At 34.5% G+C, this 15669-nt stretch overlaps 1 protein-coding gene across 1 annotated transcript; it reads left to right on the plus strand.

Annotated features, from left to right (window-relative positions):
* The first annotated feature begins 2034 nt into the window (after window positions 1–2034).
* On the plus strand, window positions 2035–15571 carry LOC125676676 (dentin sialophosphoprotein-like). Its single transcript, XM_048914508.2, has 4 exons — window positions 2035–2076; window positions 4473–4626; window positions 7699–7787; window positions 8841–15571. The coding sequence occupies exons 1-4, from the start codon at window positions 2035–2037 to the stop codon at window positions 14409–14411; spliced, it is 5856 nt and encodes a 1951-aa protein (XP_048770465.2). The 3' UTR covers window positions 14412–15571.
* Window positions 15572–15669: the final 98 nt, after the last annotated feature.

Raw genomic sequence — 15669 nt, forward strand, 5'->3', positions numbered from 1 at the left:
AAAAAGCATGAAATTTATTCAGTGTATTAATCTCTATTCTGAAATTTAAAAATATAATTATGGGTGGACGACAGCAGCAACATCACGTTTCTGCGTCTCAATGTGTCTGGTGATTCAGGATCCAATGCAATACAAAATCGCGTTCCTCATTTTACAAAACGGAACTATCGTGGAATACTTTTACATATTTCTAGTTTTAATGACTTGTTAGATAGAAATGTAAGCCTCACTCATCCATACAACCTTCTCTCTCATGTTTGCGCGTAGAGGAAAGTTTCGCAAAAACGCAATTGCTGTACTTTTCATAAACAAAATGATAATTAGCTAATTAAGATATGGAAAGTTTAAGCAGGTTTTCGTTGTTTAACAATTTTACCACCCACCCTGTGTAGTGGTATGATTATTTGAATGTTATAACTCACCATGAATCAAAACATGACTGGCTGTGGTTTTGGCGTTTCATGAATATATATATATATCAAAATGACACATTTTTATAGAGAAGATGAATTGCACTTTAACATTTTATACTGTATTTGAAATGTAGTTAACAAAATGTAGTTCAATGATTATTGATGTTCATTTTGTTAATCACTGAAAGCTTTTATCATTGGTCATATTCTAAATTTTAGATAGGTTAATAATATCTTACCTATCGATTCGTTAATAGTATCACTTTACCTTGTTTATTTTCCTTTTATTTTTCTATCCTTCGTTATTCATTTAAACGAAGATAAGCTCATATCCTCATGGCATTATTGATCTCCATGTTTAATTTACAGAAGAGACATCTTTATTCACACGTACAGTTATTTTTATTATCAATATTCCCATGCTCAGTATTAGTACGTCTATTTACTTAAGCATTCAGTTGCTGTATATACAGGGCAATAATCATTATGTTATATGTTTATCTCTGTGTGATTGGATTGTGTGATTGACTGTTAATTTGTTAGTAGGTTTGCGTATCGGTGGAGTGGTAAGCTTTTGTGACATTAAAAATGTATCATGAAGAAACTTTTTTTTTTCGTTGTTGATTTTTTAATATGACTATTGATTTGGCAAAAAAAAAAAAAAAAAAAAAAAATAATAATAATAAAAAAAAATTGTGCACCATATAACGTGGTTGGGATCTTTCAATCTTTTTATAGATAATTTCAATACCTTATTTTTAGTCGAAGTATTCTGAACTACACTATATATGCGCTGACAAAACTTTGCAATTCCAGATAATTTGCTTCTAACCGAAAGAAAATAATATATTTTTTAAAAAAATGAAAATAATAGATATGGTTTTTCCAACACATTGTATACTGATTGAATAAATTTTAATGATCATACTTGATGATATATCAGAAAACAAAACGCTCAGTATATCAAAGATATTTTTCTTCCATCAGGAAGCTTAATTCATACCGTAGTATTAATGTAGGTATGGCAAATACAAACATCTGCATTGCGAAGTTACAGGGGGAATATTACATTGGCTTAAGATAAATAGATGGAATGAAATAGAAAGAAAAAATAAAATAGAAAGCAGGAAGATATTCTTCTCAATTATGAAGTATGTACATATCTTAAAACCAAATTTTATTGCTGATAATCTTATTCAATTACAAACTTAAAAGCAAATCGTATAACATGAAAATGAAAGAGGCACTTATTATGAAGATAAATTCTGAACTGAATAATTCAAATCCTCTTTCATTTGCAACATGTAACAACCAGTAACCAAGCAGGTATTATTTGACATATAGATATATGTCATATTTGCAAATCTTTAACATTTTCTCAAGTCACTCATTCCTAGTCCAAAAACTGTTAGAGGTCCAGATCGCTATCCAATGGGAGACCATGCACTGACGCATGATTAACTCCCGCCGCTCGTCATGCATGACCATCCACTCTCTGACCAAGCAACCGCCCTCCATATATTGCTAAGTAATATAAAAGGTATATACAGGTAATACCGCCGATTTTGGTGTTAATGTGTGGAGTTTCGAGCTGTGAAGGTGTGACCATTTCTGATTTCTAATGAAAGGGCATTGCAAGGATCCCGAGCTAGCCTTAGCAAAGGTGGGTAAACATTCTAAATGTGGAGACTATAATTTCATAAAACTAAGAAGCAAACCATCACATTAAAAAAGAAAAAAAAAACAAAAAACAACTAATTTCATATTTACAATGTAGGAGTCTACATTTTGTGCAAGGAAGTTTTCTACATGATTGCAGCTTTGAGAACGAGTATCCATTGAGGGAGAAACATTCATGTAGCTTTTGGTTTCTATCAAGCAAAAATAAAATCAAAAAAGTTTTTTTTTTATATATCAAACAAAACATTTATATTCAGAATAGATAGGCAAAGGAAAGCATGGAATAATGTTCAATATATATGCGTCGTTGTGTCTCGATATTTGATGATTTCAGTGATTTACAACTTGACCGATCACATGGTCGTGTTCATGACCTGTCTATAAACTTGTGGTCAAACTGCAATGGAAGATTCTCCCGTAAATTGTCCAAACCGTTTCCATTCCGTTGCACATTTTAAGAACTTTCTAAATAGGAATAAATGTGGAAGCGTCTTACTGTACATTATATATATATATAAATATATATATATATATATATATATATATATATATATATATTACACGAATTTCATAATTCTACCGCAAAACAATTGTCAATAATGTTGAGTAATCTTTGATTTAGTTGGGTAACAGAGCATATACTCTCTGCTCAATTTCACAAGTGCTATAAAACCAATTTAATACATTTCTGGAAGGTAATGATACATGCATTCAAAACCATGATCAATATCTGCTTTAATAGCTGCCAGTATGAAAAACAAATATATCCTGCATGCAAGCTTCTGAAAATAATGGGATTGGTCGTACTTCAATCTTTGTATGGCTATGTTTGATTCAAAAGTGCTTGGTTGACAACTGACGGTTTTTGAACTAAGTCGTGTACTTCCGTTTTACCTATGTCTCCAAACAATTGATTTTGTTGTGCACCATTTTCTAAAATCTAGACATTTCTTATGTCAGCTGATGATAACAGTGGTGAAGGCATGTTGGAAAGAACTATTGCCTATTTCTGTTGTAAAAGAAATAGAAAATCTCTCACCCCTCGTGTATCATATTGAATAAAGAAGTGTTCGCGATCAAATTACATAATTCATTTCTCTGTTGAACAAAAACGAAACAGAAGGCACATCAAAGGTGTGCAAGTACGACTGCATGGTTAACATAGGTGAGCAATGTTAAAACTTGGAACGCGCGGGCAGGAAAACTTTCCAACAGTAGTAATATGGTGATTAACTGTCATTGACAAGCAGCAATGATGATTAACGTCACAAAGTTTAAACCGCAATAATTATCGATATAATTTACTTTCTTTCTCATAAGCAACAGTCAGATACGAATACGTTCTGTCTGTCAAGAATAGATCGGTGTCCTTCAACCGTAATTATAATAGTTTTTAGATAATTAAGTTATTATTAAGTAATTTGAAGGACACTCAGATTGTCTAAAAAAATGATTTCACGTCTTTGAAACAGTAATGCAGGCCAAATGTAACACGACAAGAAAGAAACGACCAAATAAATCAAGAAGGAAGAAATGAAAATATTAATGATGATAAAAAAAATAAGATCGTTCATATAATAAATAATAAACCATTACTTTATTTTACCCATTTTTACGTGAGTGAAGGTCATGGTTGCGAAAGACTCATGGTGCAAATAAAGTGTGTTGAAAGCGCATCCCCTAAATACAGAACACATCTTATTTCAAATCTTTTCCTCACACCAGTCCCCTTCATTTTCTCTGTATATGTAATAATCTTTTCCGTTACACGAATGAACTTCATTTTCTCTTTTACTCTTGACTTGTATAACGTTAGCCAACTTCATTTTCACCGTCATTCTCTTGTATCACATCACCTAACTTAACTTTATCTACTGTTCTGTTCTGTCACATCAGAGCTTGTTCTGCGTATGGTAAGATTTTATATCGAGGCCGTCTACAGACAAACAAGTTGATTTTCGATGTTACAGGGGTTTCAAAAGACTCGTTTACAGTCAGCATTTCGTAAAATATGTTGTTGTTATAACGATCTAGTTTGCCAATACAACTTCTCATTGGGTTAAATGCTGTCTGACGTGTTTCATACCGATTGTTAGACCGTTCTTGGCACACTGATTTTCACAACGGATAACTCCGTTTACCTGATCAAGATATAGGGCTTGCGGCGGTTGTGACCGGTCGAGAGGGGATATTTACTCCTCCTATAGGCACCTCATGTATATCCAGGGTCCCGTGTTTGCCCAACTCTTATTTTGTATTTCTTATAGGAGTTATGAGATTGATCATTGTTCGTTATCTTCACCCTTTTATCAGCCAACTTAATTTGATCTCTGATTCTTTTGTGTCATGTCAGCTAACTTGATTTGTCCCTCTGTTCAGGAGGCGATCTTGCAGGCGCAAGCTCAGACGACGAAATGGATCACGATGACGGTGGTGATTTCGTGTGTTGGGGTGTTGGGAGTGACTGCGATTATGATGGGGGTCTACCTGTCAGGAAACCTTCATCAAGAAGATGATGACGAATACATGGTGAGTTTTCTCCACTTTAAGCGTTGTAAAGAAAAATCTGAAGGGAGATAATGAAATAAGCAACATGTTTTATCGAGTGATAAAAATGCTACAAGTGCCTGGAAGACAACATATACAGAGTATATTTAATTCTTTGATAAAGTTAATGGCAATCTGGAAAATATTCATCTTTCAGTAATAAACTTTGAATACATTTAACTTTGATATTAATTGCATAATTCCTCTGTCACAATGTAAATGTATCACTTGATCAGATGTCAATTTTTTCGCAAAAATATAAATAAATCTACATGTTAATCAAATTAAAATACCAGTTAAGGAAAACTTGTGAGGTCTAGAGATAAAAGTATTGATACTGTTTTAAATGAATATCATTTAAGCAATATTGCAATATGTTGCAAATCAAATGATAGTGCGCGGAAATATTTTTTGCTGGTTCTCGGAGCCTTTTATTTCTATACAAGTCATGGTAACTATGTTACAAATTAATTCAAGGTAACGTATCTCATACTTATTAAATAATCACCTAAACTTCCTCAGTGCCTAACTTTATGGACATACTTGTGTATATTTTAATAATTTGTTATGGAATATATTGATGGAACTGAATGCTAATTTCCAAGCGCGATACGTTTATTTGTAGACACATGGACCAATGACAAAACCATCTATGTAAAACCGATTTACATACTGTTACAAGCAGTGCAAAAAAGCGACAGATTGTTTGGCCACTTGTCAAAATAATGCCAAATAAACCAATGGTCAAGCGTAGAATATATTTATAATTATCGATCGGGAAGTGTCCTGCTTTGCTATGGCAGGTCCAATGGGGCGTGGCATATTTTGTGTCCGTCATCACGTGCATAAAAGCTGAATAAGGATATTGTAAAGGTGCAAATAAAGCAAAGTAATTTTGTCAATATGTATTCATGAGTATTGAATGGACATATCTGTATGAAGTGTTAATAAATGAGCACACCAGACAGTCTTTATCTATATTTTTATTACTGTTTATAACCCAAACAAACTATAACATTGTAATTTGTGAACGAAACATATATTTTTTTCAGTTTTACGTCGACATAAGTCGTTAATCCTGAAATAGGGGTAATTTCTATCAATAGAACAATTTCGGTATTCCCAGTGTCGTCATTGCCCCTGGTAATGGACCGGACATTTCCAGGCGATGATGAAAATTTGTTGACAATCTTACCAAGTCATTAATTGGCAATACATACACTTTCTATTTTCGTATAAAATATAAATTTTTATGTGTTGAGTTTTAGAGTTAGAAGAAATTTGATATCAATATTGCATTGCATTTTCACAAATATGGTGTAATTTCAGTTTTCGAAACAGTGGCTTATTGCAGTAGAAATAATTTGATCTCATTCTCACATTTTTATGAGTTTGTTTTGCGTTCTTTTGAGAATTTTTCACTGAAATTGAACTATAGGTGAAGTGCCATTAAACCTACGCCTGACGCCCAGGGCTGTCGCAATGAGTAGGGTTCTTTATCGTATCTATGCCTTCTGTAACATGGGACCTCGGTTTTTAAGACCTCATCCGAAACACACACAACTCTTAAGTGCTAAATGCTGTGCGCCTGGCGAAAGAGCAGTCACTACCTATTTTTACGTCGTAGCATTGATGCGGCAAAGGTACGAGTGGGGATCAAACTCGCGACCCCCCATTCACGACACAATCGCTAAATAACCATCTAGCCAACGGGACCGGTGACGTTTTGCTAAGAAAATAACAACCCATAACCGTCAAGAACACCAACCATTATAAAATGTCAACAGGTGACCCTAATGGTGTTGTCATACTATCATTCTATCTTTAATGTTAGATAACTTTTACAAAGCGTTGAGAAATAAATGTCTCCTAATGTTAAGAGTAATTAGGAGGGCTAATGAGAATGATCATCAAAGTATCATAATAAAGACGGCGGGATACAAATTACAGCTAGCGTAATTTTCTTGTCACATTATAAAACGCGTTATAAGAAAAAAACTATAATTAATTCAAATCGTGATCAACATACTGATGAAAGACAATAATTTGTAAAGTTCCAGCGTCTCTGAATTCTGACTGAGACAGCTTTGATGTACGCAGAGATTATTTCATTTTTTCATTATTCGATTATTGTGAATTCATTGATTTAATGTTGCCTCTTTACCTCATTTGAGAATGCCGGAGAAAATGTCAAGTGTTTAATTCGCATCCATATTTCATTAAATATTAATGAAGAAGTTTTTATGTTAATTATTTAACATGTCTCTACTGGGCAGCGAGGATACAGGTTTCCTCTTATAAGTAGATAGTATGGTAAATATACAGACCGTGCACACACTTCCGTAAACGAGGACTATATAAATTATTATTTATTTGGTAACCTTCTTTGTCTAATGACATTGATACCGACAAAACATCTCTGCATGACTTGCGGAGAGTGTTTTGAGTAATTAACCTATATCGAGACTGCACAGAAAAGTGTAAAATCTACCACCCCCTAGTTACAAGGTTACATGCTTTTTCAATAACCTCGAGTGATTATTTAATTAACATTTCTCGTATTTTCGGAAGCCCATAGCGTAAATATATTTCTGACAAGCAATGTGCATTACATATTTTCTGACGGAAACGTGCCTCGTAGAGTTCGAGGACCCTAATTAACTAACTTATCCAATACTTATTTAGCATTACTTTCAATATTACATTGATTGTTGTTTTCAGATGATAGGCAATGATTATAATTATCTCTTTAGTTGCAATACACTGACTTACGTATACCAACATAACCTTGACAGTCATATACAGAGATAGGGTTAGTCATGTAACGGAGGACTCCGTTTGACCTCTTCCTTGTTCTTTTGTTCTCCAGTAATTAGTCAGCAGGGAGGTTTACTCGGATCTGAAATATTGCTTAGTAATGCTTTCGAGAGATTTTTGAATTTATGTTGTTTCCAAACAAAACCATAATTGTGCCTTTTTGATAATTTAATAAGTACAACGATGTATAAAATATAGATGTCCTTTAAATATTTTCATGTATTTGGTGTTTTTCAGGCAGCCATAACTCCGATTTCACAAGCTATGAAAGGGGCCAGTTTAGAGGACGACGTCGCACAGCGGCATCTGGATCTTAGCTTATCAAATCCGGTAAGTCGTGTTAATTTTAGCTTATCAAATCCGGTAAGTCGTATTAATTTTAGCTTATCAAATCCGGTAAGTCGTATTAATTTTAGCTTATCAAATCCGGTAAGTCGTATTAATTTAAGCTTATCAAATCCAGTGAGTCGATATTAAATTTAGCTTATCAAATCCGGTAAGTCGATATTAATTTCAGCTTATCAAAATCCGATAAGTCGATATTAATTCAAGCTTATCAAATCCGGAAAGTCGATATTAATCTTAGCTTATCAAATCCGGTAAGTCGATATTAATTTTAGCCTATCAAATCCGGTAAGTCGATATTAATTTTAGCTTATCAAATCCGGTAAGTCGATATTAATTTCAACTTATCAAATACGGTAAGTCGATATCAATTTTAGCTTATCAAATCCGGTAAAATCGATATTGATTTTAACTTATCAAATCCGGTAAGTCGATATTAATTTCAGCTTATCAAATCCGGTAAGTCGATATTAATTTTAGCTTATCAAATCCGGTAAGTCGATATTAATTTCAGCTTATCAAATCCGGTAAGTCGATATTAATTTTAGCTTATCAAATCCGGTAAGTCGATATTAATTTCAGCTTATCAAATCCGGTAAGTCGATATTAATTTCAGCTTATCAAATCCGGTAAGTCGATATTAATTTTAGCTTATCAAATCCGGTAAGTCGATATTAATTTTAGCTTATCAAATCCGGTAAGTCGATATTAATTTCAGCTTATCAAATCCGGTAAGTCGATATCAATTTCAATAAAATGTGTATTTAAATGAAATACGCATTCATTCCATCTCTCGATTAAAATCCTGTAGATTGGGAAATCAGCACGATGATTTTAATTTCATTTTATTCACGATGAATCATTTTCCAGCGTGAATGATATATCAAACGTGTTTCAATGCTTTCGTAACCGACATTTTAAAAGTCGATTTTCTTATAACTTGAAATTTAAAACTCTTGATTGTGTCATTGTAACAAATTGCGGAATTTTAGCACAGCATAATTAAAGTAAATTACAATAATTGTTTTGTCTTTATAGAACAAAGAATCCATGGCTTTTCCAACCAAATCACGTAAAAAGATTGATGATCATAACGAAAATTCTTTATTTAAAAAAAGTCGTCTGGATGGTTCTAAGAATAAAGAGGTCATCCGAGATTTCGTGGCTAGTGGCATGCACAGTATGAATACCATCACAAGAGAGATGTTGAAACTGCCAGATTACATAAAGAAATACGCTAAGCCAATTATGTTAAAACCATCTTCAGATGACAGGAAAAAGTTGATAGAAAAATCCAGGAAACCTCTGAAAAAAGACGTAACTGTTGTTGGAAGCAATATACAAGATGAACGTAATGTCAACAACGAAATAAGAGATTTTACTATCACTCCTGATATAAATTCTATTACTAATAACTTCCTTAATCGTGTAGTGAATAATATCAGAGATAATTATGAATACGACCTATCTCAACCTGATTTCAACGATGAAAGCTATGAGTTCGATAGCTCAGAGGAGACCGATCCAAACTCTGAAGATGTAAACGATGAAAATCACTTATCCACAGATGAATTGTCATTAGACACCTCTAGTGAAGAGTCGAAAGGGGTTTCCATAGAACAGAAGGGTGAAAGTCAGTCGACAGAAGAAAACAGTGATGATCAGAAGGATGAAAGTCAGTCGACAGAAGAAGAAAACAGTGATGATCAGAAGGATGAAAGTCAGTCAACAGAAGAGGAAAACAGTGATGAACAGAAGGATGAAAGTCAGTCGACAGAAGAAGAAAACAGTGATGATCAGAAGGATGAAAGTCAGTCGACAGAAGAAAAAAACAGTGATAATCAATCATCTGTGAAACAAAATGATGACGAACAATCGTTGAAAGAAGACGATAATCAAAAGTCATCGTCAGAGCAACAAGATGCAGAAAATCTATCAGCAGAAGACAATGATGATGAACAGAAGTCGTCAGAGGAACAGAAACAGTACAGTATATCTAAACATTCGTCAGAAGAGAAAGCAGATGATGATGAAGACGACATAGCTTCATTTGAAGTAAATGAGAAGAGGCAATCCTCTGAAGAGATTAATAACGCCGACCAGTGGTCGAACAACTACCCATTACATAAAAGTGACGTCGATTCAAATGAACTGGAAATCATCGAACCTCCTGAGCTGGATAATGACTACAGTTTTGAATATGACAACTCCCAAGATGAAGATAAATTTAAAGCAATTGTTGCTACGTCCTTAAATCTACAATATAATCTAAATTCCAACGAAAATTTGCAAGCTCCGGACAGCGATTCTAATTCGAATGAAAAAGATGTTAGTATCAATGACTCAAGTGAAAGTGATGAAACAGAGAAAGCCAGCGATGCAATCGACAGTGATGAAAACAGCAGAGGCGTCTCCCATAGTATGGATGAATCATCACATTCTGACGAGTCATCCAGTAATAACGACGATTCCTTGGAAAATATCGCATCCATCCAAGGAGAGAATGAGTCGACAGATGAAAAACAGAGTGAAATGTTAGATAGCGACTCTAGCAAAGAAACCGATGACTCGAATGAGAGCATGCCAGATAAGGTTAATCTATCTCTTGGTTATAAACAGAAAGAAAGAGACTCGGGAGAGACTGACACTGCTTTGAACATACTTAGTAATGCTGCAAGAATTGTTGAATATGACGCTGATACAGAAGATAAATCAAGAGAAAATAAAAAAGCCCATTCTTCAACATCAAAAATTGCAGATGGTTTAACGTCAGGAAATTTAGACAAAGAATCAAATGAATCTCATTCAAGCAAGAGTTCAGAAAGTGATGATCAAAACGATTCACAAGAAAATAACCAAAGCACCGAGGATTCAATAGTAGAGAAAATTTCAAAGAGTGATGCATTTTCCAAAGAAAATGATGAATCGGTGGAAAGTGTTGATGCAAGCGACAGTATTGAATCTTTGGACAATTCAAAATCAGAAGAAATTAATGATGATGAGAGCGAAGAAAGCGATGAGGATTCCACACAAAAAGACAGTTCAGATGAAGAAAATCATATTGCAGGGGAAAGTAACGAAGAATCGAACAGCGTAAAATCAAAAGATGAAAGCTTGGATTCAAAGTACGATAAATCTTCCGAACAAATGGATGAAAGATCTACTGAAACGTCTATACAAGATAGCATGGAGATTGATTCAAACTCTGATGATCAATCTGATAAATCGACTAAAATGTCTAAGCCAGACGAAGGTCAAACACAAGAAATTAGTAATTCGGAGAGTAGCAATACTTCGCAGCAAAGCTCAGATAAATCTATTGAAAATTCAAAAGACTCAAGTGAAATCTCCGAGGATGAAAATACCTATTCAGAGGAAAATAATGCCTTGAAGCAAAGTGTCGACGAATCAATCGACATATCTAAAGCAGGAAGTAGCCATGACACAAAAAGCATCGATGTTTCCACAGAAATGTTTGAACTCGTCAGCAGTCAGACATCAAACGAGGATAGCGGTGATTTGAAGAAAGAAAGCGATGACTCGAGTATATCTAGTAAAGCTGAAAGTATTGAAAAGTCATCCGAGGTGAGAGATTCAAAGAACACAGATGCATCAATCGAGAAAGGATATTCTTTGAATGCGAGATCTGAATCCGAAAGCATAGAAAAATCAGATGAGGATCGTGGTAATTCTAATGAAGATCATACATCTATGGAAAACGGCAATAAATCGTTTGAAAAATCAAGAATAGGCAACAATCGAAATTCTGATGAAGGAAAAATTTCAGAACAAAGTGTCAGTGACTCGACCGAAAGTTTTGAGAGAGATGAAAATGACAGTAATTCTGGTGAATCATATAGTGACAATTCTTCAGAACAGGAGACTGAAAAATCAAATGAAAATATTAAATCGGAGAGTATTGAAAACTCTCAAGAAGATAATCAAGATTCAAAATCCGACGATGCATCAAACGAAAGCGTCAATGAATCAACTGAAACTTCTAAATCGGACAGCAGTGAAATTTCAGACGAGTATGGCAATGATTTTCAAAGCATATCTAAGGAAATTGACGATGAATCGACTGAAAAGAGTAGAAACTCGATGAAGAATAACGGTGAATCTATTTATTATGATTCTACTGAAGGCATACCGAAAGATAGTAGTGGAATATCATACGATTCTAGAACCAGTGCTAGTTTGGAGTCAAAAAGTGGACAATCTGATGAAAGCTCTGAATCAAACAGCATTGACAAATCAGATGAAATTGGCGATTCAGAAACTGCTGATTCTTCAGATCACTTTAGCCATACATCGATAGAAAACTCAAAAGTAGATAGCAGTACCACTGATATGAGTGGCAATTCCAAGGTAGATGAGGTTTCAAGTCACAGCAGCGACAAATCAGCCGAAAATACTAGATTGCAAAATAGCATGTTTACAAAACCAATCAAAGATTCAACTGAAACCGTTGAATCGTTACGTCAAATTCTTCATGATTCTTTTAGAGATAGTAAAGAATCTAAACCATCCTTGGAAAATTCTAAAGAGAGTACTGAAGATTCAGATGAGAAACCCAAATATTCAAAGGAAACTGACGAATCAGCAAGTCAGAATTTTGATGATTCTTCCAAGGATAGTCATGAATCTCAACCAAACGCGGAACAGCCAAAAGGAAGTACTCAAGATTCAGTTCAAATATCGAAATCTTCATTAGAGGAATCCGATTCAAAAGAACACACCAGCAACTCGGCAGGTGAAAAGGATTCATTAGAAGATTATTCAGGCCTTACCCAATTCAAATCTAGTGATTATGACTTACATAATTTACATTTATATTACGACGACCGCAAAGAGACTGTACAGAGAGACATCTCAGCTTCTGCAGGGAAAGAAAATTCTCAGAATGACGATTCCAGAGAGTATGAAACTAAATCGAAAGACTGGGAAGAAGAACACCCAGTGAAAAGTATATACGAAAGCACCACGGTTACTTATGATAGCACTGGGAAAGACAGTACAGAAGAAAAAGATAAAACGTATTCACCAAGAAGTGAGGATTTTCCGGAAGGTATTTTTGATGACCAAATCTATTTGGATTTTATGCACAGACCTATTGAAAAAATCCAAAACATTGCTGCCGAACCGTATTTTAAGGTATTGAATGCTGACGTTGAAAAACCAGTCAAACAGGTATCTGAAGAAAGTAAAGAAGGAAAGAGTGATAAAGAGGACAGTGAAAACAACTTGCCTAGTCATGTGAAAAATATTGAAAAACATGAACGTTATGATGACAGTGAAGAGAGCAGGGAATCAACAAATGACGCCAATCCTGCAGACTTACACTTTTTAAACAATCATAGGACAACAACTGATGATGGCACCGACGAGTATTTCATGCCATCAAATTTCTTTCACTTCGGACAAACAAGAAATCCTTTCAATAATAGAAATGATGCACCTTCAACGGATTTCAACAACGTGATAACAACACCGATTCCGACTGTCCCTGCTTCACACTACGTCGATTATAACGATTCGCAACACAGTTCTTTCAGTCATGCTGTAGGGTCTGACGTTCCACAAGCTAGTTTCCTTTCATCTTTGAAAAACAACAGACACGTGGTTAAAGACTATCAAAACAATCATCATAATCAACACACTCTTCACACTGACGACTTTGCGCTTGCAGGAAATTATGGCGATAACCCTTATGGAGGAACTTGGAATTATGACAATAATGACGATTCAGAAAGACAATATACGAATAAGCAACAGCAGACACGGAAGAAATATCATGGTAACACCTTCTCTTTGCTTCGTGGTTTTCATCAGGAATCTCAGTATGTCCACACAGACGATTATTCACAAGACCACACCAATTACAGAGACGATTCTGAGACTGTAAACAGTTATATGAATGATGACAATCACTGGATCTCTCATGGAGGCAGCTCTAACAACGCTGGGAATCAACATCCATCCCATAGTGATCATTCCTCTCAATGGCACTCTGCATCCACTACTGATGACAATTCATTTAATCAACCAGCTACAACCAACCATTGGTCAACAGGAGACAAACAGGCATTGACAGAACAAGCGAATAGACGAGATGAAAACATATTCTTAGATCCCGTGACCAATTACTTTAGTAACTCTGTGCACAGGGATACATTTGGAAGACCAAACGACCAATTAAACATACACATCAACGTACCATCTGACGATACACACACCCAACAACATTTAAACACCCATACAAATAATATTCAGCCACACCTAGATAGTCATCGGTATGATGATAGAGCATCTTTTGACACTGTTCGGAACTTCCATAGCCCAGTACATGATCAAATATTCAATACAGAACATAGTGATAAGAGGAATTATGATACTTCTACAATTCCATACACTTCACCTAGCATATCTAATATTCTTCAACCTTCGCAACTACACAGAAATCCTTTTGCTGCAGATGACAGCACATTCGGTGAAAATAATGACAGTAATCAGGAAGATGATTATAGGTACAACAATCAAGATTATGAAAGTCATAATGGTAACAACGATTATAGCGATGATAATGATGATGATGATGAAGACCGATGAAACAATTCAATTCATAGCCAATTTACCAGGAATGGTATCAAAATCCGAGAGGAACAAAATGATAGTTCTAAAGTTAAAGAGCTGAATTTGTACAATGCAAGAGCTAAAAGTTAGTTGCATGCCACTGCAACTAAATCACAATTGGCACGTAGTGCTAAGGCGAATTCTTGGATACAGACATGCCCAGTCTCTTTCGAGTCGAGCACGTGTTGAATAATTGATCATGTTGATTGTAATAGCATGATGACTTGTGACAAATTTCTCTAAAATCCAGATTTGTGTTTGTATATTGTATCTTCTTCATTTTTTAAGTTTAATGTTTTACCACAAGACGTTGTAACAGGTTTAATTCACCAATCAAATCCTGACAATCACTGTATTTTTAATACAGTCCGACTTCCTCAATGTTGCACAGGTTTTAACAGCACTGTCAGGCATTTCAATGTTTCTAAACTTTCAACAGTATTTGTTTTTAAAACGCAGTTTATTTCATAACACATTTCCTTTTTCATTAAAAAAAAAGTCATGATTTTTATAAGATGGTCTTTATTATTCGTTAAATAAAATTAGTGACCCTAATTGTATTCCACACATCAGATGACCTTGATAGGTCATGAAAGGAAATGATTTCCATAGGTTAGAAATGCAGTTCGGAGTGCTGATTTATTCTTGCTAAGTTGTCTCATTACTATGCAGAGAATGTTTATTTTGTATTTTTATTAAGAGCATAAATACATGTTCCATATCTATTGCTCCGGTTCATTCAAATCTCTTGTCTGTTATTTGTCAGTCAAGATTTAATGTCATGCACCACGATATTATCTTTCTTCTTCTCGTTCATAAATATGAATAAGTGTCTCTGATTGGAGGAGTGAACAATTTATCTAGCATTTACTTCAATCGGCTCTCATTTCTAAGACCCTAAATTATGTATGAATAATGAATAGTTTACATGAATGTTAGTCCTAGCAAACATTTGTAAAAAGTGTAGGCTCCTTGCATGTAGTAAATGAAGGGGGTTTTGTTTTTATGTTATCATCATGAATTGTGCTGGACACAAAGTGTCGTGGGTAAAATAAGCTGGATTTATTTTATCTACAAATATGTTTCTTATTGTTATTCTCAATTCAAATATATAATAAAATGTTTGTAATGTATCATTTCGCTGTTGTCAATGTGACCACCATATGCATCAAAAGGGAGTAGAACCATGAATGCAATAAAATCTTTATCGATTTTCCTATGTTCCATCAAATCT

This window comes from Ostrea edulis, chromosome 3 (assembly GCF_947568905.1).
Source record: "Ostrea edulis chromosome 3, xbOstEdul1.1, whole genome shotgun sequence".
Lineage (NCBI taxonomy): Eukaryota > Metazoa > Mollusca > Bivalvia > Ostreida > Ostreidae > Ostrea > Ostrea edulis.